Source organism: Microcebus murinus, chromosome 4 (genome assembly GCF_040939455.1).
Source record: "Microcebus murinus isolate Inina chromosome 4, M.murinus_Inina_mat1.0, whole genome shotgun sequence".
In the NCBI taxonomy this organism is placed as follows: domain Eukaryota; kingdom Metazoa; phylum Chordata; class Mammalia; order Primates; family Cheirogaleidae; genus Microcebus; species Microcebus murinus.
The window spans coordinates 99556462-99577763 of record NC_134107.1 but is presented as its reverse complement, the minus strand read 5'-3'; the positions used below and the strand labels follow the sequence as shown (position 1 = coordinate 99577763).

Sequence of the window (21302 nt, the reverse complement as noted above, 5' to 3'; positions counted from 1 at the left end):
AGCAGTACAGCCAGCATGGCATGCTGCAGGTAGCGAGGAAACTGACTCTCTCTCATAGGTCTCAAGAGGAAACAGGCTGAGCCTCCCCTTCCAAAACTGTACCATGTTTGGGCCTCTGGGTCCAGAGCCTGGTTTCCTGATTTAGAGGAAGACAAACTCTCTGGTCCTGTGAGCTGACTCCAATGAATCCAGAGCAGCTCTGGGGCTTTATCTAGACTCAAGCTTTTTTATAGGCATATATGTTTTACTGAAGTCACCAGAGGGCAATCTGTCTGGATAGTCACCCTACTCGACCCCTCAGGACTCAGCCTGGATGACTGAGTGGTTGGCATCTGTTCCCCGGTTAGCTGCCTCCCCTGCTTCCTCCACAATCTACATGAATCCAATTACATGGACTGTAAACCACAAGACTATTTCAGGTTTTTCACCCAAATCTCCCTTTTCCAGGATGAAAATGGGAGTTGATTCTCTGGGGACCCTGCTGCATCACTTATTTAGAGTTATATGTATTCAGGATCAATTTGTAGCCTTTTTGTACAATCAGACCTTCTAAAAGAAATTTGCTATAGTTAATGAGATTGAGATGGGAAAATAGACCAAGGTGGGTTAGCCAATGGCCAAGAGTGGTTTTTCCCTCCAACTTTTTCCTATTCTGAAGTGCCAAATTATTCCAGTACATAATCCACCAGTGAAGAGGACTATGGGAGCATGGGCTTTGGCTTAGAAGGTCGAATCCTGACTTTGCCCCAGAAATTATATGACTTTAGGCAAGTTACTTAACTCCTCTGAGTCTCAGTTTCTCCCTGATCAATTAGGTTATTGAGAAGAATAAATGAGATCATGCTGATAAAGTGTTTAGCACTGGGCTTGGCTCAGAGCAAGCCATTCATATCAATACCACTTAGCACGCATAGAGTGTGCTGGGCTTTCAATTACCTAATTTGATCCTCCTGACATCTCTGTAGCATAAATGGCCCAGGCAGCATTACCACTGCTCCACAGAGATGGAAACTGAGAACTGGGGAGGAAAATGCATTGCTCCAAGGTCACACAAATCCTTAAGGACAGAGTCAAGGCTGGAATCCAGAGGCTCTAATTCCTTCTCTAATGTACTCTTAATATTATGCTATGTTTCATAGGCACAAAGCCTGAAACATGACATAGATGACATACTTAGTATGTGAATTATCAACACAATTATGGGCCCATGAGGTTCTAGAACTGACTAAATAACTCTTCTCCTGTTAGTTTCTTGTTAGCTTTTCTTTTTTTTTTTTTTGAGACAGAGTCTCGCTTTCTTGCCTAGGCTAGAGTGAGTGCCGTGGCGTCAGCCTAGCTCACAGCAACCTCAAACTCCTGGGCTCAAGCGATCCTCCTGCCTCAGCCTCCCGAGTAGCTGGGACTACAGGCATGCGCCACCATGCCCTGCTAATTTTTATATATATATATATATTAGTTGGCCAATTAATTTCTTTCTATTTTTATGGTAGAGACGGGGTCTCGCTCAGGCTGGTTTTGAACTCCTGACCTTGAGCAATCCGCCCGCCTCGGCCTCCCAGAGTGCTAGGATTACAGGCGTGAGCCACCGCGCCCGGCCTTCTTGTTAGCTTTTTATCGTGCACTTGTTGAGTCAATGCCATGTATGATGCCCCGTGCTTTATATGCATATTTCATCCTCAGGATAACCCATGAAATAAGTGATATTCACCCCATTTTACAGATAAGGAAATGGGAGGTTACGTATCCTGTTTCAGGTAACAAACTCAATTCCAAAGTTGCACATCCTTAAATCGCTCTACTCGGTGTGCGCTGACTTCTATGGAGTTGGAAGACTGGCCTCCCCAACCAATCAGGAATGAGGAGAAGCCACGGGGAACGTAAGAGGGAGGACTCACAGCAGGACGTGTAATTCCTCCAGCCGGTCACCGTGATGCCCTGCGTCTGGCAGGTGCTGGCGTAGTTCTGCAGCCAGCTGCAGGCGGTCTGCACCGCGCCCCCGTCGATGCAAGAATCGAACAGGCAGTTCTTGTAGAAGAAGGCGGGGTTGACTTTGCTGTGACACTTGGAGAAGCCGGCGTTCTGGTTGGGGATCAGGCTGCACAGCTGCTGCACCTTGGAGAAACCTTCAACCTTGGCACAGGACGGACAGCGGTCCCCACAGCCCACCTGGCAGAAGGTGTCCCTTTTCACCCAGCTCTGCCCAAACTCACTGATGCTGGACGCGAGCAGACCCATGGGCATCTCCAGGTCGTCGTCGGGGTTGCTGTTGTAGCGGCCGCACAGGCCGTAGGTGCTGTTCTGCATGCTGCGGGGCACCGTGATGGACAGGAAGGTCTTCCAGTCGTACACGACCTTCAGGCCAAAGTCGGTTTCCACCACCACGTGGAAGCCAAAGGAAAAGATATTTATCTTCCCTTGTCCCAGCTTCAGGGGCAGATAGAGCCGTTCATTGTTGACCTGTAAGAGGAGAGATGTAGTGGGGAAACACAGTTGGCCCAGAGACTTCCCAGCTCTTCTTCCAATGATTAGTCTCTAGAAAGACAAGTCCCAGAGGGAGTTTGAGCGAGCTGAATGCAGTCCTTGCATGTGTGTTGTTTATGTCAGTCAACTATCATTATTAGGATTTGAACAGACTTAAATGACTATCCTTGGTACACTAATATACCTATTTATTTCCATGCCTTCTGTTCACATAGAATTACTTCCCCCAGGAGTTCAGATTGTTTTCTCCAAGGTAATGAGAGGGTAATAGGAAATCAATTAAAGTTTAGACTAAAATACCAAAACCCAGAACTCTTGTGTTTCTATTTCTAGCTCTATCATGGATTTATTTTAGGTCCCAATGTATTATTTTTGGGGGGATATTTTTTCTTTGAAGGATAATTTTTTCCTTTGCTCTTCCATCTGCTGGGAGGCCATTCTCCACCCGTCAATGTCCCTCTTGCCCTCCAGACACCACTCCAGTGTCACCTCCTCCATAAGGCAAGATACTCCAAGCCCGTGATCAGAATTAATCACTCCCTCATCCGTCGCAACTGGAGCTTGCTGTTTCTACTTCTCTTGTATTTCCACCCCTGGCCAGGATCCAGCCTGTGTACACCGTATAGACCTCACGCTTGGCCTTATGTTGCGGCTGGGCGTGGGCGCTGCTGTCTCACCTACAGGATTACGAGCAACTTGAAGGCAGGACCCCCATCTCACTGACCCTTATGTCTACCTTCCCCTCAACACCCCCTAGGCACCCAGCACAATGTCTCCCACAGAGGGGGCGCTTCACACGTGTTTCCGCCCATATATATTTTGAACTCAGACAACAGGGAAATCCCTTAACATGAAACTCCAGAACTGCACTGCCCTTGACCTATTTTGATTCAGATGAGCCAAACCCCATGGCCTATGGCCGAGTTAGTGTATGACGGTGCATAGAGACAGCCAGGTCAGTGGCTGCAGCAGGGCTCACAGGAGAGCTGGTCTTCCCCGTGTCTTAAGATCGTCTTAATGTCTGAAGACTGCTCTCTGACCGGAAATCCCTTCCCCAACCTCCGAATCTCTCTCCCCACTGGAGAAGGGAGCTGACACCCCTTCCCACCCTGCTGTTCCTGCCTTGCTTCAGACTCTCGCCACCTTTCACCTTGACAACTGCATAATCTCCTAACTTGCCTCCCTGGTGGCAGGACTGCCCCCTCCTCCATTCACTCACTCACGACTGCCACGCCAATATTTTTTAATGCAATTGAAAGCAGTCAATCTGATATTAAACTCTCTCCAGGGCTTAAGTACAGAGTCTGCAGTGCTTAGCACAGCACCCTCCGCTCTGCGGCAGCGGCCCCACCTCTCAGACCCCGCCCACCTGCACCCTCCACACCAGCAACACCGGACAGTTTGCAGTCCCCTAAATGGACCAAGCGGGGTCACTCCACCTGCCTTTCCTGTGCTGCAAGTGTGACGGATTCTTTCTGGGTCCCACCCAGGGCCCCCTTCCCCAGTCCCTGTGACTGTGGAGTGTGAGCTAATGACAACTCACAGCTGGCCTTGGCCCAGGGGAGCCACTGTGCCCAGAAGGTCACGCCCCTCCTCTCCAACCCTCTACTCCAAGGGTAGCACTTGGCCAATGACTGACCAGCACTGGGGACCAACTCACGCGCCAGAACTCCCGGTAGCTGAGGCCACAGCTGGTCTCCAGCTTAGGCCACCTCCCTGCTGGGCTCTCTACCCTGGGCTTCCCTCACTCCCCCAAGCGTCCCCACCTCAGAGCATGCCTCTAGGGAACCTGACCGAAGACAGCAAGGACGTCCTTGCCCACTATTCCTTTATCCAGGGGGCTACGCTTGCCCTTCAAAATCCTCAACTCTCTCCTCTTCTATGAATATTCTTCCAGGCAGAATTCATTCATTCACCAGGAGACACACTGTGTGCAGGCACTGTGTTAAATGCTGGGATAAAGCACATCGGGCCTTTCCCTAGGAGCTCACAGGCATGTGCATAAAACAGACAATAATATTAATATCATGTGATAAAAGCAGCGATAGAAGTAAATATGTGCACAGGCACCAAACTCAGCCTGGGGACAGAATCAGGGATGCCTGCAGAAGACAATGTGTCCCTGGTCCCCGAGGACGATTAGGGGCTGGCCTGTCAAGGAGGAAGGAAAGTGAAGAAAAGGGAATTTCAAATAAAGGGCCTGGCCCCAGCAAAAGCCCAGAGGACAGAGAAAAATCCTGATAAATATGAAGAATTGAAGCAATTTAGTGCTGCTGGAGCATGGAGTGTGGCCTTGGGCGTGGCAGGAGATGAGCAAGGAGAGGCGGGGGGGGCTCGGATCACGCAGGGCCTTGTGTGTGATCCATGCATGGCAAAGAGGCCCACAAAACAAAGTCTGAAAAATATCCATTCATTCTGCAAAAAAAAAAAAAAAAAAAAAAAGAATCAGCAGCCTTAATAAGAGAATTTAAGTAGAATGATGAGGCCAGAATGTAGACTGAGGAAGCTAACAGGAGACACAGAAGCAGAGATGACGATCCTGAGGAGTTCGGCTGGAAAGGGAAGGAGAGAGATTGGGAAGAAGCCAGTGGGAGGTTTGTTTCGGGGTGACCATGTCTACGGGTTGAAGAGGAGGACCTCGCAGAAAGGGAAAGGTTGGAGACAGAGGAGGAGGAGAGATGACAGGCAGGCAAGATCCCCAGGAAGGCAAAAGCGAGATAGCACAGGTGGAGAGTGGCCGTAGGGAGGGCAGGTGCCTCATTCTCTGCACCTGGAAGAAAGGAGGCGAAAAGGATGCAGTGGCAGTCATTTAAGTGACGGGGTGCGTGGCGGGTGGAAGGAGATGTGAGATGAGGCCTTGGAGACTCTGACCTGTCCTGAGCTCGTAGCTAATAAGCTCAACGCTGTGCGCTCAGAGGCTGACCGGCGCCAGCTGGATTTTCCTCCGAAGTTTCTCTGCATTCGATATTCTTGGCTACCTGGTGTCACGCAGGAGGCAATGCCTTGGGAGGCGATATAATTGGATGAAGCTATTACAAAAGGCTTGCAGATTCTGTCATTGCCAAGGAGAACCCTGAGAAAGGAGCACTCTCAGCTCAGACAGGCTCAGCTTCTCTCGCCTTGAAAGCCCCATGACTGCTGCCTCCACCCGGGGCCACTGCCCTGAGTCTCTCTGTGAGTGAGTGAGAAACCGGGGAAGGAGGGGCTCAGGGACAGGAGGTCTGAGGGAAAGGGAGAGGCTGGAACAGCCGCAGAGCTGCATGGATGGGGGCAGACGGGAAGAAAGCATGGGGAAGGGTGCATTTTAAACATTCAGGTATTAGAAATAAGACCACATACTAGAGTTTTAGGAGAGAGTTTTTCTTTTTTTTTTTTTTTTTTTTTTTTTTTTTTTTTTTTTTTTTTTTTTTTTTTTTTGAGACAGAGTCTCGCTTTGTTGCCCAGGCTAGAGTGAGTGCCGTGGCGTCAGCCTTAGCTCACAGCAACCTCAAACTCCTGGGCTCGAGTGATCCTTCTGCCTCAGCCTCCCGGGTAGCTGGGACTACAGGCATGCGCCACCATGCCCGGCTAATTTTTTATATATATATCAGTTGGCCAATTAATTTCTTTCTATTTATAGTAGAGACGGGGTCTCGCTCTTGCTCAGGCTGGTTTTGAACTCCTGACCTTGAGCAATCCGCCCGCCTCGGCCTCCCAAGAGCTAGGATTACAGGCGTGAGCCACAGCGCCCGGCCGAGAGTTTTTCTTTAAACGACTGGCATTGACCTATTTTCTAGCCATTTCGAGGTCCCCTGCACCCCATTCTTTGCTACTTACTACCCCCCGGGTCTTCACCAATGTTTGCTTCTCCTGGGTGCCTGACCTCATTCTCAGCCTGGCAAATGTATTCCTTCAGGGCTCAGCTCTGAGTCGTCTCTTCCAGGAAGCCCTCCCTGCAGCCCCCCAGGCCAGCCTAGGCGATAGCTCCCCTGTGCTCTCATAGCCCTCCCCAGCAGCATTTTTGCAGCCCTTCACATCACACCGACATTAACTGACACGTCTGTCTCTCCCATAGACCATGGGCTCTCTTAGGACTGCAGCTGTAATCAACTCATTTTTCTACTCCCCAGGGCTTGGCCAGAATAGGCATCATGAAACCAAGCCAGAGTGATGCCCAACACCTCACTCTTTGCCCATGGCCCTGCACTGGCAATAAGGATAAAGACATGGGCCATGCCCATTGGCCTGGGCTGCTTCAGACCTGGCTGCCCTGAAGCCTGGGGGTGGTGGTGGCAGAGAGGCGGTCCCTGCAGAGCTCCAGCCGTGGACAGCTGAGACTGGGCTACCGCAGCGCCCTTGGGAGAGGCTCAGCTTCTGTGGATCAGCCCCACTGCCCTGCCTGGGCTGCAGACAGCATGCTTATTTCTACTAAATAGCTCCCTTGGCTTCATGGATTTCCCCACGCCCTGCAGTGCGGCTGAATGCAGGGAAAGGTCAGAGTCATACAGGGACCCTGTGTCCCATGTCACCCTCCATTTCTGAGAGCACCCGTAGTAGTGACCTGCACTCTGGGCTGTTCTGTCCAGCACTTCACTTCACACTGTCACTCTCATGGCCATTATTCTTCAGGCTCAGGGAAAGAAGGTGACTGATAACAACATCATGGAAAAACAAATGCAAATCATGGAATAAGCAGATCCTGGCATGCATATTAATAATTCAGAGGAACTGCTAAATCTATCCTCTAGTCCCCAAAGAAAAGAACCTTCCATGCATCTTGAGCTTGGTCTTCTTGTCAAGGGTTTGAAAGCTGCTATACACTCTGTTGCCAGCTTGAGCACTTAGGACATCTAGGTGACTTGGAAAGAAAGGCCCTGGCAAGGAGTCCACCCACCCTTTAATCCATTCCTCCTTGATACTCATTATTCCCCAAACAGTCCCTATTGCATATTGAATTGTGGCCCCTAAAAATGTATATTGAGGTCTTAACGCCTGGTATCTGTGGATGTTGACCTCACCTGTGAATAGGGTCTTTGAAGATGTAATGAGGTTAAGAGGAGGTTATGCTGGATTAGGTATGTATGGCCTAACTCCAACAACTGGCATCCCTAAAGGGAGAGGGAGATTTGGGCACAGAGAAACGGGAGACACAGAAGGGAAGGAGGCCAGGTAGAGACAGAGGCAGAGACTGGAGTGACACTGCCGTGAGTTGAGGGGCACCAAGGACTGCCCACCACTTCCAGAAGCAAGGCGAGAGGCGTGGGGCAGGCTCTTCCCTAGAAGTTCAGAGGGAGCCTGACCCTGACAACATGTTAAGTTTGGACTTCTAGCCTTCAGAGGTGTGAGAGAATAGTTTCTGTGGATTCTAAGCCACCCAGTCTGTGGTATTTTGTTGCAGCAGCCTTGAGAAGGCGATCCATGCCTTCCCTGTCCATCTCTCTAAGGGAGAAGGAGTCAGCTGTGCGGCTCTCCTGGCTCTCGACTGTAGCAGAGCAGCCGTCTCGTGGGACTAGGGCAGGGCACGTGCCTGAAGGTGAGCTGGCCCAGGGCTTAGCCCCGCCGGGAAAGGGAAGGAGTACCTAGGGAGAATAGGGAATCTGTTACTCTGAAGCAGACAGAAGGGACAGCATGAGAAAAGAATTAGTGTTCATGAGGATCCCACAGTCCATCTGCAAAAATGGCTGGGAAGAGATCAGAAAACAACCTGGGTAGCCTCAGATATCTGTATACCCGAATGCAGACAGCGTGCAACCGAAGGCAGAAAATACAATTCATAACAAACTAGATGGGACAGGACCTATGAACAGATTAGGTTTTAAAAGAAAAGAAAAATCCTGAAAGGTAGGAAGGTGGAGGAGTGTTACGTGTCAAAAAAGATAAGTAACTGCACGAAAACTTATAAATCTAAAGGTGGAAAGACCTCAGATAAGGAGACAGGGAGAAAAGGGCAAATAGGACGCAAGCCACGTGGACAAAATGATTGATCTCCTTGTTTTAACATACCATGAAAATAGAGTGGAGGCAAGTTATTGTAATGGGCAGCTTCAACTATCCAGGCACCTGCTAGAAATCTTACGTGGCTAAAAGCAAAGCACCTGATACACTCCTAACTTGCCTAAGTGGCAATTTAATCTCTCAGGCTGCCAAAGCAGTAACCGGCACTGTGAGGAAAGTCGCAGGAACCTTGGAAGAAAGGGGTCATTCTGTCATCTCATCCATTCACTGGAATGTACGGGGCGCTGTGCATTCGTTCAGCAGAAAGATGAATTAGGTACAGTCCCTGCCCTTAAGAAGCCCAGGATTGGAATCAAGGGAGTTAGACATGAAGATCACGAAAAAATACAGTATGATTAATGCAATAATAGACACCGGAATAAGCTGTTATGAGAAGTGTAGAGGAAAACAACTGGGATTTAGGGTCATAATAGCCGAGAAAGGGAAGAAGAATGGGCACAGTGGGGTTGCTGCCTTAGATACTAAGAAGGCAGATTCCCTAATAAAGATGAAAGGGAAGATAATTCACCAAGCTTGGGAGCCTCTGTTTGTCAGAGACGGAAGTTGAGAAAATCCAAAGGAAGGCAAGAAATCAGCCTGGGTGCCCCAGGGAACTCTAGCTCAGTTTAGTTAGTTTAGTTCGTTTTAGCTTAGAAATGTAAAGAGAGGGCATACGAGATGAAAAGGAGTCCCCTTAGAGATAGAAAACTTATGATACAGACCTGTGAGAATAATGCAAGAAGCCAGGCACCCTAACTCAGCTCTCTAAGCTGCAGAGGCCGCCGGCTTGCCTTGTTCAAGTCACGTGCACAGAGCAGGACACTGGGGGAGGAGTGGCTGGGCCTGTGCCCGGGCCTGATGTCTTCAGGACAGGTGAGGAATGTACGCAGCTCCTCACCCCTACTGCTCCTGTCTTCACAGGCAATGCTCTTTGGGTGAGAAGGGTGGGGGGATAGGAAGAGGGAGCCGAAGCCCAGCTGAGTACAGGGATGGCAGGCGAGCCCCGGTGCTCCAAACGCGCGCGAGACTCAAGAACTCCCAGACCCCGTGGACACCAGCGGGCAGACTGGGAGACATGGAGAGTCCAGAACAGGCAAATATCATTCTGATCTCAAAAAAGGGAGGGGTGCATTGGGACAGTAGCACCACTTAGGGGGGCCTGGCCGGTGCAAGGCACGGGTTCTTCATTACAGATAGAGCAGCCGCATGAGCCAGTTAAGTGGCTGCACAAAGTCACACGGCGGTTGCCAGGCTGGGAGTCTAATCTAGTCTGTGCTCTCTCCATCATACTCTGCTACAGTATGAAAGCCACCACTTCTAGAGCCGGCTCTGCCTACTAATTTGGTGCCTGTGACTTAGGCGAATCATGTTTCTCTCTGAGCCTCAGTTTCCTTATCTGTAGGATACAGTGACAGAAAATCTGCAGGGCCTCTCTCCGCTGTAACATACTGGATCTGGACCCGTCTGATCCAGCTGCAGGCTGACTTGCGGACCCCTGTCCCGACGTCCCCAGGTCGGCCTGTGACTACTCACCAGCACGGTGTGCTTGTAGGCCCGGTGAATCACAATGCTGTAGCCAAACACAGTCACGTCCACCTGCTTCACCCACAGGGCCAGGGATGGGTCCCGGTCCTCGTTCTTGGCTGTGATGATGAACTTGGGGAAGGAGTCCGAGCTCGGCCTGCTTCCTGTGGTGCACAGGATGAGCGGGCAGCTGGTCTGGAAGTCAAAGGGGTAGCCGTCAAAGGTGAGGTAGTGGCCGTAGCCCGAGACAATGCAGGAGGCGTCAGTGCGGGGCTGGCAGTAGTACAGGCCGCCCTCCTCCATGCAGAATTCGTCATCCTTGCAGGGAATGGTCTCACAGTGGACGCTGTTGTCTGTGCCGTTGCAATAGCAGAAGATCTGGCAGTCCAGGTCCACCCAGAAGGTCTCGTTGGTGGCAAGCTGGTGCCCCTCGAAGTTGCAGCCACACTCGCTCCGGGTGACGCACTGGCTGCCCAGCAGGGCATAGCCCTCGTCACACTGACACCCCTCAGAGCAGGTGTCCACACATATGGGGCCCAGCGCCAGGGTCTCGCAGGTCTCCGTACAGGTCATGCACTCCTCAAAGTGGCTGTTCTCCGGGCACTCCAGAGCTGAAGGTGGTCAGAACAAAGACAGGCTTGAGAAAAGGACGGAAGTCAGGACGGGAAGTGTGTGTGCGTGTGTGTGTGTGTGTGTGTGTTGTACTCTTTGTACAGCACAGTGAACTCAATGAATGCTGTGACCCAAGGCTCAGTGAACCCCTCACTCACATGCTCTGCTAGTGCACAGAGCTTTCCTTATAGAAGGCTCTGAGTCTGCGGAGCCCGTATTGAGCACCTACTGCATGCCAGGCACTGTCCTAGACACTTTGTGTGCCTCATCTCAACAACCTGGAAAGTGAGGGAAGTCTTATCATTCTTATCTTACAGGCGAGGAAACTGAAGTTCAATGATTTAACTTCAAATACTAGTAAGTACCAGTGAGGGATTCAAATCTAGTCCTCCTGACTCAGGGACTGTGGTGTGCCAGAAAAAACAAGTGCTCTGGGGCTACAGAGACCCGGGGATGCCACTAATTTAACTCTGGCATGCTGTGTAATGCCTCTGAGCTCCAGTTTCCTCCTTTATTAACTAAGAATCATAGTCACCTAGCAGGAGTGTTTTGAGGATGAATAACCTATGACATCGAGTCCATGGTAGAGTCTCAACAAATAGTATGCCCTTCCCCTCCTTACACTTCTGTCTACACCACAGATGGGCCTGGGGAGGTATCTGCACCCCACAGAGTGGCTCCCATCTTCCCCTCTGTCTTTCCTTTCTCTGCTCCTCTGTTCTCTGGCCAGCTCCACCTCCTCCCCACCCTCTGCACCTGCTCTCCCCCCCACCTCCTCTGCTCACGCTTTCCCCTGTCTGGATGGTCCCCTACAAAGCCAAACCCTACCCACCCTTCAAGGCTCATTTCGAATTGCCCATTCTCCCAGAATCCTTCCTGGGTAGATTAGGTTTCCGAGTCAAAAAGCATAGCATGTGCTGCCCACTGTGGAGTTCTGGGTGAGCGTCCCATTTCTCTCTATTGCTTTGCTTGGTCACAATCTGACAGGGGCAGGGAGAGAATCCAGGGACACAGAAGTCAGAGACGGAAGCGTGCGTGTCTGCACGTGTGCATGTGTGCGTGTGCGCGCGCGTGTGTGCGTACTCTTTGTACGGCACAGTGTACAAAGTCTGTGTCATCTAGAGATCCAGAAATCTGAGAAGGTCCCCACCATCTTCTGGGAAAATAAGATCTCGCCTTTAGAACTTTATTTGGTTTTTATGCATACCATCATTTCTTAATGGTGTTTTACAACCCAAGGACATGAAGGACACTACAGAGAAATAAATTGCATGGCAGTAATAGCTCTGTCCACAAGTACCAACTCAACAGTTCTGCACTGTGTGCTGGAAGCCAACCCTTTTCCTCCAGGCTAAAGGACCATCTCCACTCCCGCTGACTACAGTGCCGTGCGGCTTTGGAGTTGAAGGCTAGTTCAGCACTGATTATATATGTCCGGATAGAGGAATTTTCACATTTGTCTCTAAATTATGAATGTTATAGCAGTGACTGCAGATTTATGGTGATAGCAAATAACATGACTTATTTAAATGGCTCTCGCCGTATGACTTATTGTATTGTCTGAATTTGTCTCAAAGCCTGGAACATGCAGACACGGAGTAATAAAACTTCCCCCAGGCCCTGAAATGCCTCTGTGAAATTACTTAATTGGGCGGCCTGGCTCTGCCAACAGGAGGGCTGGTTAAAAATATCTGAACACAGAAGCAGTGGTTGTCTCTCTCTAGGTTCAAAGAAGATTGTGTTTCTGATTTGCAGCTGTTGCCCAGTCCAATCTCCACTCTGCAAGACCCCGACCATAAGAATCCCTTAGTACCTGGAGACTTGATTAATCAAGTATGCACACCCCAGTCCTCGCCAGTCACAGTATACAAGGTCTGCCTACGACATCCTAGGGGACGTCTCCAGTGGGAGCCCTGGCCCTCCGCACAAGGAAGCCATGTGTCACGTGGCTGCTTCTGCCCACATCTCTCTCTAAAAAAGGCACTTATAAGGGCTTCCTCCAGCTCTGCTGGCCCAGAGGAGGGATGATGAGAAGATCTTCTCACTCAGTAGCCATCACATGCAGGAAAAGAGGGAACGTCACTGCCATGGCCTGCTAACTTGGCATGCACAATGCCACCAAACTGTGCTCCATGCAGTACAGAAGCAATGCAGAAACACCCCCTGCTGGACAGTAGTCTAAAAGGATGGCACTGCCATGGCCTAGCAACAGAATAGACCTGGTATTGGGGGAGACTCTGTAATCCTGTGCCATGAATGAAATACAACTAGAAAGTGTGGCATGAGTGCAGGAACAGAAGTACTGTTGGGTAAGCCGGAGACAGGACAAAAGAGGATACTGGGAGGTGGACTTCGGAAAAAAGAAAAAAAAGGCTTTGGGAAAGTATTATAAGGTCCCATAGATGTGGTGGTCAGTAGAAACTGTGGAGGCGCTCTTGCTAGGGGTGACTTTATGAAAAAAGGGCATGCTCCTGAGTTCCAGCTTTGGGGTCACAGCACCTGCTATTAGTCCCTCTCCAGGGTAGGTAGGGTTCACCAGGGACACAACTGCCCTTCTCCGACATGACAGACACCAAGCCCTCCACTTGCTCCTCAGACTTCCCAGGCTCAGAAATCAGAGGTTTAGAAAGACAAGTGTGTGTGTGTGTGTGTGTGTGTGTGTGTGTGTGAGTTTTTAGCCCTGTCTGTTGAAAGGGCATAGAGGCAAAACAAAAACATCCCAAGAGCAATGAGTACCCCTCACCCAGATCTTGCTTTCTAATAGCATCCCCCACCAAAAGGAGTCAGGGCTTCCTGGAGCAATGGCTGATTCCAGCCTGGGGCTGGGAAGATTAAAAAGATGAGTGTGGAGCATCTTGTCATGCCAAAAACTAAGAAAGTGCTTAAAAAATGACAGAGGGATGCCGAAGGGACACAGGAGACAGCCCGAAGGGACTCCCACAGGCCAAATCGGGAACAATGTTAACACCAAAAATAATTAGCAAATGTAATATGAAATATAAACCAATGGAAAAAATAAGAATCCATGTCTGTATTGATAAGATGATTGACAGACAGAGAGACAGATGCACAGACAGATAGGCAGATCACTGGACAGACAGAAGGAAAGGAGGGCTCTTGCTCACAGCATGGCCCTCACTGACTGGCAAAGGTGGAGAGTGTGCCAGAGCCGGAGACTGCCAGTCTGTGATCATCACACTAAAGATGGATACAAGAAGAAATCAACAACGGCAGTAAATCAAGGAGGGCGACTTTGATGAAAAGCAGGATATTTGCATGATCTTAAACCATCTCCCGACTGATTGCTTATTAACTGCACGGGGGAAAACACAGCGACTCTGCAGTGAGACATTCAACAGCACCCTTCCCTAGGGGATCAGCCCGCACATCGCCAGCCAGGGAGGCTGGGCACAGCATGTGCTGTGATGCCACGAGAGAACCGCGTGTCACCTGCACTAGCGGCCGAGTGAGGACCTGCAGCTAGCTCACCGGGAGGAAACTCACCAGCCCCAAAGGGAGGGCCCTCTATTGTAAAAGGGGGCAGGCTGGATTCTTCAAAAACCTCAATGTCATAAAAGACAAAGAAAACTAAGGAATTATGCCAGATTAAAGGAAACTAAGGAGATGTGACAATGAAATGCAGCATGTGGGCCTAGACTACATCTGTACTGAGACCAAAAAAATAAAAATTAAAAAAAGCCATAAAGAATGTCACTGAGTTAATTGACAAAATTTGGAATATGTTAAATTGTTGTGACAATGTTAAATTTCCTAATGCCAATAACTGTACTGTGGTTATGTAAATGAACGCCCTTAATCTAAGGGGATACACGCTGAATATTTAGCGATAAAGGGCACAGTGTCTGTAACTCACTCTCAGATGGAAGGTGGGGAGGGAGAAGGGGAAGGAGAGAGGGAGAAAGAGGAACAATCTGGGTAATGGGTAGACAGGTGTTCTTTTATGTAATTTTGAAATTATTTCAAAATAAAATTAAAAAAAAAACAAACGTAGACAGGAAGAAATACAATGGAAGACAGATAAACAGGGGCAGGGGATAGAATCTAAGTGGTGGCACTGGCTTTCCATATAACTCCTCCCCGTGGTCTCCCCGATGACCAAGGGTGTTATATATCAGGTCTTCCCAGCAATTATTCTAATTACTACTAGAACGGCCACTGCCCTGCTGAGAGGGGTCAGATACTCTGGGGACAAAATGAAAAACAGCAACACAGGACTCTCTTCATACTCATTGTCAGGTTTGCCCCAGGGAGCGGTACTAATCTCCACACCCTGAAAGGCACCCCAAACCGATCACCTGCTATCGACATGAATGGGCCCTTCTTTGCCAAGGGAGAAGGCATCACAAAGACTTCTAGTCCTTTGGCATGGCGCCTGTACCCTCTGCTAGATAGAACCACGAGCCAACAACACGATGGCTAATTGTTCTCCAGTGAAGAGGTACTGCGCAATTAGAAATAAAAATAAAGGCGAGAAACAGCCTGGAATGGGGCGAAGGGCAATTCTGGAGGACACGTCTACCTAGGGAAGGTCTGTGCAGTAATCACGTCGCCCTGGGGCTCCTCCCAGCTGCAGGGGAAGTCCTCAGTGGAAGGGTCCAGTGTGGCGTCCATTCCCCGCCCCGTGCCCTTCCCCACAAGGCGGCCCCAACTTACGGCAGAAGTCATAGGTCCGCCAGGGCCCCACCTCCACGTCTGCATTCTTGCAGGCGCTGGCGTACCGGGCCACGGCGTCACAGAGCTCCGACTCGTTGCCGCCACTCTGGCACAGGCGGAAAAGGCAGGTGCGGTAGTAGGCGGTGACGTTGACCACCCCGTGGCACTCCAGGAAGGAGCTGTTGGAGGGGTCGTTGATGATGCCGCACCTGGAGCGGCTCCGATAAAACTTGAGCAGCTCCGAGTCGTTGTTGCAGGCCTTCAGCAGGTCCCCGCACTCCCCGTTGCAGATCTCCTCGAACGTCGTCCAGCTCTCCAGGAACACCGCCAGGTTGTCTGTGCACCTGCCCGTGGGCAGGCAGAACTCGTCACTGGCGTTTGCGTTGAAGAAGCCGCAGAGGCCCCCCGTGCAATTGAAGTACACGGTGGACAGCCGGATGTACAGCAGGCCCACGTCTGAGTACTGCACGGTCACCACGCCCTTGGACTCCACCGTCGTGCTGTTTCTGTTTCGATAGATTTCCAGCCTCCCCGAAGGATGGAAAAAAGGCAAGTCCACTTCCTGGCCGTTCAACTGAAAAGTCAAATCACCCTCCTCAATTGCAGAGACACACAGAGTACCCGCCTTTTCCCGCCTTTTCCCGGGCTACGGAGCGAAGACTTGGCTGTGCCCCACGACTGGCCCTGTGGGGAAGTATCAAGACGCTGATGGTCTATGGAACCACCTAGACAGACCCCAGCTGTTTTCCACGGGCTTCTCTGTTTCTTTCTGCTGGGACACCCCTCATTATTTGACCCACTTGCTCTTTGTGTGTGTGTTCTAGACCCTAAGCTAGCCCCAAACAAACAGGATGAAATGTAAGCAGAAATCATCTTAGATACATGGCTTCCTCCTGCCACCTGACATCTCCGTGTGGTACCTTTGGCAAATGGATCCCCTTCTTCCCCACCCCCTTCCAGCTCCTTCCTTCCGCTTCAGTCTTACTTTTCCTGTGTCCCAGCTCCCTGGTGGCATAAGGGGTATAAGCTAATGATCTGGCTGCCCATCACCTATTTACCTCCTACTAGTTTTTGATAAATTAATCTCTGCCAGTGTGGCCATGGGAGTGAAAACAGCCCTTTCGGCTTGTGGGTGTGTATTTTACGGTCTCCTCGCACAGTGAAGTGTTGACTTCTGTTTTCTACGCCAGACTTCGTGTGATCTCAGGAAATGCATGTTGGACTGGGAGACGGGGATTCCCCTCCCCCACGTCCCAGCTCTGCCACAGTTAGCTGTGGGACCCTCACTAAGCCCTACGGGATCTTCCTGTGAAAACAGGGAGTTGCACTAGATGATTCCCAAGATTCATTCTAATGATCTATGAGTCTGGATACTTATCGATGGGTTTTTCAGAGCATGTGTCAGACAGGGGATTGGGAGCCACCATGGCAGTGGCACCCCTTACATCACCCCACATGGACTGCCGTCTGCAGGTATGAGAGTTAGCACAGTACAAGAGTTTAAGAGCACAGATTCTGGAGCCAGCCTGCCTGGGCTTGAATCCCACTTCATGGCTGTGTGTGTCCCTGAGGAAGTTACTTAACCTCTCTGTGCCTCCGTTTTCGCATCTGTGAAATGAGGATCATTGGCTTATGCTTGATACTGCTTATGAAGGGCTTAGAATAGTGCTTGGCACGTAGCAAGTGTCCTATCAGTATTTGCTATCGTGGAGAGCTAGTCCTGCTCTAGCTAACTGGAGAGATTCCAGCTTCACTCCATTTCTCCACCTGATAGACCCTAGTCGGGCTCTGGTCCCATGCGGGGGCGTTTTCTGCTTCTTAGAATCCACTCAGGGGCGGAGGCAGAGAGGCCAACCTGAAGGGAAAGGCGGGCGCGGGCTCCTCCGCTTGGCGGGACTCGGCAGGAACCCCTCCGAGGGAGCAAGGAGCCTTACCTTGACTTCCGAGGCCTCGACGCCCCCTATCTTGACCTCCTGGTCGGCCACCAGGATGCGAACGCCGCGCAGCCAAGCAGGCCCCGCATCGGGCCTCTTCTTGTTGATGTCGATCTCCAGGTACTCGGGGCGCTCGGGGCAGGTCTTGAGCAGCGTGTAGGAGAACTCGGCGGGGAAGGCGTAGGCGGCGCCGTCGAAGGTGTGCAGCACCTGGTTCTGGCTGAGCAGGCACACGGTCTCGCGCCGGGGGAAGCAGCCCTGGTAGCCGTCCTCCACGGCGCACACCTCCCCGCTGCGGCACGTCTTGTTGAAGCAGTAGACGTCCCCGCCCTCCTCGCACAGGCACTGCACGGTGCAGTTGGCCGTGGCCCAGAAGAACTCCCCCATGGCGTAGTAGTGGCCGTCGAAGTCGCAGCCGCACTTGTGCAGCGGGACGCACTGGCCGGTGCTGAGCACGAAGCCCTCGTTGCACTCGCAGCCCTCCGTGCAGGGCGTGGCGCAGCTCTGCGAGGCCGTCAGGTCCGAGCACGTGTCCGGGCAGCTGCTGGTGCACACCGAGTAGTGGCTGAAGCTCGGGCACTGCACCGTGGACACTGACGCGGGCGGGGGGTGGGGGGGAGAGAGCGCGACAACAAGGTGAATGGGGCCCGAGCGCTAAGCCGCCAGAATCCGGCAAGCACAGGGGCGGGAAGGAAGAACGGGCTCCTTCTGCACCGTTTAGCTCCTACAGCGAGGGCCAAGCGGCCACTCGTTCAGGCAAGACAGACTTGAGGTTGCCCCTGTAAAATCCAGCTCAGCTACTTTCCTGACAACTTACTGAGCAACGTGATTGGACCGTGAACTTTTATTCGAATTTGCTCATCTTGGCTGAAATTAAACTTCAGGTTGCTATCCTTCCTAGACTACTGACTACTCAATATAGGTTTATTATTTGGTGATCTACAACCCTCGAGATGTTTTAAGAGCTTCAACGGATGGACATATAAATTGATCTGATTTTAAAGAACATGGCCCGTTTTTAGAAGGGAATAAATCCGACTTCCAGGAGAAGTGAAAAATGTAACCATTAGAGGAGTAATTTGAAAACATGAAATTTCTAACAGGGAGGTACTTAAAATACCTAAGCGTGACCAAGGAAGGCTGCAAGAATGAATTCCCTGGCATATTAAAAATGAGAATGAACTCTGGCTATCTGCAAAGAATTTGTCTGCCTGTTTCTCCAGAAGACTGGATCAGAATAAGATGTCTTCTAAAGGCCTTTCTTGCCTTAGAAACCTTCAGTTATTATTTTAAGAACATCTGAGTCTACTAAAGGTGTGAGTTCTGGTTGAATCCAACAGGCAGGGGGTCAGGGGCCTAGTAAACTAGCTCTCTGAATTAAAAGCAATTCATCCCACTAAAACGAGAGAGAGAGGAGAGAGAAACGTGGAAGGTGGAAAAGGTAATATATAGCCTTCATAGGTGAAATTTTAGTTAGGAAATTCGGATTTCTTGGGTTGCATAAGGACCAAAGTGAAGCCCTGTTCAATCTCAACTTGATTCAAAATATGGATGCCCTGGCCATAATAGAGGCTGGTCAGGCACATAGCAAGAAAAATCCACTGTTGCTTAGTAGTTTGGCCAATACTCTAAGAATTGTATCTGATACATGATGATTTACCTGAATCCAACCTATACTGCTGGGAAAAAATGTCCCTCTGGCCTTGGAACTTAAAGAAACTTTTCAATCTTCTCACCACCACAGCACTCAAATGCATGAATTACAATGTTCTATTTACTCATATGGAGAAAACCAAGGACTGGGAAGGAAACAAAATTCATTTGATTTTACATTTTACATAATTAGGAAAAGAAAGATTTAAGTGGGGTAGAGGAAGAAATAGAGACAACTAAGGGGTACAAAAATGCTTAATCCAAAAGTGTAATTCAGAAGAGCCTGAATTTCCCCCAAAGTTGGGGCTTTTCCTAACCATTCTTAACATTTGAGAAAAAGGGCTTCTTTACTGGCATACTATAGTATGCAGCCCTTTCTGTGACCAGCAGCAGCAAAGCACAAACCCTAAGGAGTCTGAAAGTTGAGAAAAAAGAGCCAAGGGACAATTGCTGCAGGTTCTGTTTGGGAGGTGAACTGTTTCCCAGAGACTGGCTCAGATTACCAGGCCAGCAGCTGCATTTACTCAACAGCCACAAAGACAGCCACCTCCACCTCTGTTAACCCCTGTCCTCGCTCAACTCTGGGGTTGCTGTCCCCTGCTCTGGGGACTTCCTCCAGCCAAGCACTTCCTGCCATGCATTCCATGTTTCCAGACCACTAACGCTCACCAATGGGTTCTTGTTCCCTTGCTAAGATATTGGGTGGGGAGCAAAGTAAAGATCCTTCTTACAGTTCATTCTTTAGCATTTGTGATATTTCAACCTCGCCCTCACTCTTGGGCCACGAGCTTTAACAAGGACATTCGGGGGAGCCCTGGAAGCCTACCCCTGCCCCCTGCACAGGAGAGGCCTCTCCTAGGGACGGGATGCCAGCTTACCACACCCAGTCTGGATTCGCCAGTCTCCAATGGGAATGCCAAGGGCTTGGCACACGAGGGCGTAGGCCTGGATGGCTTGGCAGAGGAGCGTGCCGTTGTCCCTCACGCTGCACAGGTCGTACACGCAGCTGTGCACAAAGGCTGTGGGGTCCACGACAGTGCCGCACTCCCACAGGGGGCCGTCCGTCTTGTTGAGGAAGCCGCAGTAGTCGGGGCCAAAGTAGAGGGCTTCAGCGGTGGCGTCGCACTGCGTGCAGTTGTCCACGCAGCCGGAGTCACACTTCCAGTCCGCGTGGTAGACACGCCAGCTCTCTCCCAGGTCTAGGACGGACATGGCTGGCCTGCCGTCGGGGCGCAGGAAGTCGTCCAGTGGGTTCTTGTTGTAGTTGCCACAGAGCCCACAGGTGGAGTTTATATAGGAGCCTGGGATGGAAATGGAGGCGTAGTGCTGGCCGTCAAAAGTCACTAAGAGCCCAAAATCCGTTTCCACGGCAGTAGACATGCCACTCTGGTAGATTTTCACCGCCCCCAAGTCTAAGGTGACGGGCAAAGAAGTCACTAGGTCATTAACCTGCCAACAACAGTAATAGTAAAAGGCAGGTAAGCACGTGCCCGGCAGTGGGTTCCAGCAGAAGTGAGGAAGGGAAGGCAAAGCAACTGTGTTCCAGAGAGACGGCCACCCAACATGCCCGGCCCCCAGTGGCCTTGCCTCTTACCAAGGCAAAGGCCTGGGAGAAAGCTCTGGAGAGCAAGCTGGTTGTGGGCCAGCCTGAGCACTGTGCACTTGGGCTGTGATAGCTGTGGCATTTCTAGGGCCACTATACACCCCTCTAGGGGTTGTCAGCCCTACTGGCTGGCTGGCTCTGGGCCAGCTTCAAGTATTTTCTTGAAAGACTAGTCGCCTCCCTTTCCCTCTTTATTCCTCTAAATATCCATTCTTTAAGTCCCAGCTTAAGTCACATATTTTCCATGACCCCTTCGACTTCGAGGCCCTTACACCCCCCGCATCTCCTCCCAACTGGAAGGTGTGCTAAGTCCACTGCTGCACACAGTTTGGCTTTGAGGCTGCCCTGTTGTGCTGTTCTCTGTGTTCACCCTGTAATGTCCTCACGTCAGGACTAAATCATGTAGTCATTCAACAACAACAACTTTGAACACCTGGTAAGTACCAAGCACTATGTCAGGAGCCTGAGAAGCAAAGAATTAACAAAAACGATTGCCCCTGCCCCTCAAGGAAATCTCAATCTACTGAAGAAGGACACACATTGATATTTACAGTATATTGTTTTAAACATGAATCGGTAGATGAAACAATGAGGGAACAGTCCCCCCAGGCTGGGGGACTCACATAACACTTTTAGAGGCAGTTAAGTGTGATCGATCTGGTCTTTAAAGATAAACAGAAGTGGCCAAAGGAAGTGTGGGGATGGGGCAGAGAATTACAGGACAAGAACATAAATGCCGGGGGGCTTAGAAATAGCCATATAGGGTTGGGGAGCAGTCAGCAAGGTATTAATGAGCTGCAGAGGAAGGGGTGGCTGGACATGAAGCCGGATTCACAGGCACGTTCCAT

At 50.6% G+C, this 21302-nt stretch overlaps 1 protein-coding gene across 2 annotated transcripts in view; it reads right to left on the bottom strand.

The window, feature by feature from the left end:
• The window catches only part of TECTA (tectorin alpha), a 76216-nt gene that overhangs the window by 33666 nt on the left and 21248 nt on the right, over positions 1 to 21302 (bottom strand). For both annotated transcript variants that reach the window (XM_076002593.1, XM_076002594.1), the window contains 5 exons: positions 19730 to 20300; positions 17199 to 17791; positions 15265 to 15838; positions 9988 to 10589; positions 1896 to 2457 (listed from right to left, as the gene is read on the bottom strand). In XM_076002593.1, the coding sequence (XP_075858708.1) occupies positions 1896 to 2457; positions 9988 to 10589; positions 15265 to 15838; positions 17199 to 17791; positions 19730 to 20300 (2902 nt within the window). The remainder of the gene's footprint in view (positions 1 to 1895; positions 2458 to 9987; positions 10590 to 15264; positions 15839 to 17198; positions 17792 to 19729; positions 20301 to 21302) is intronic.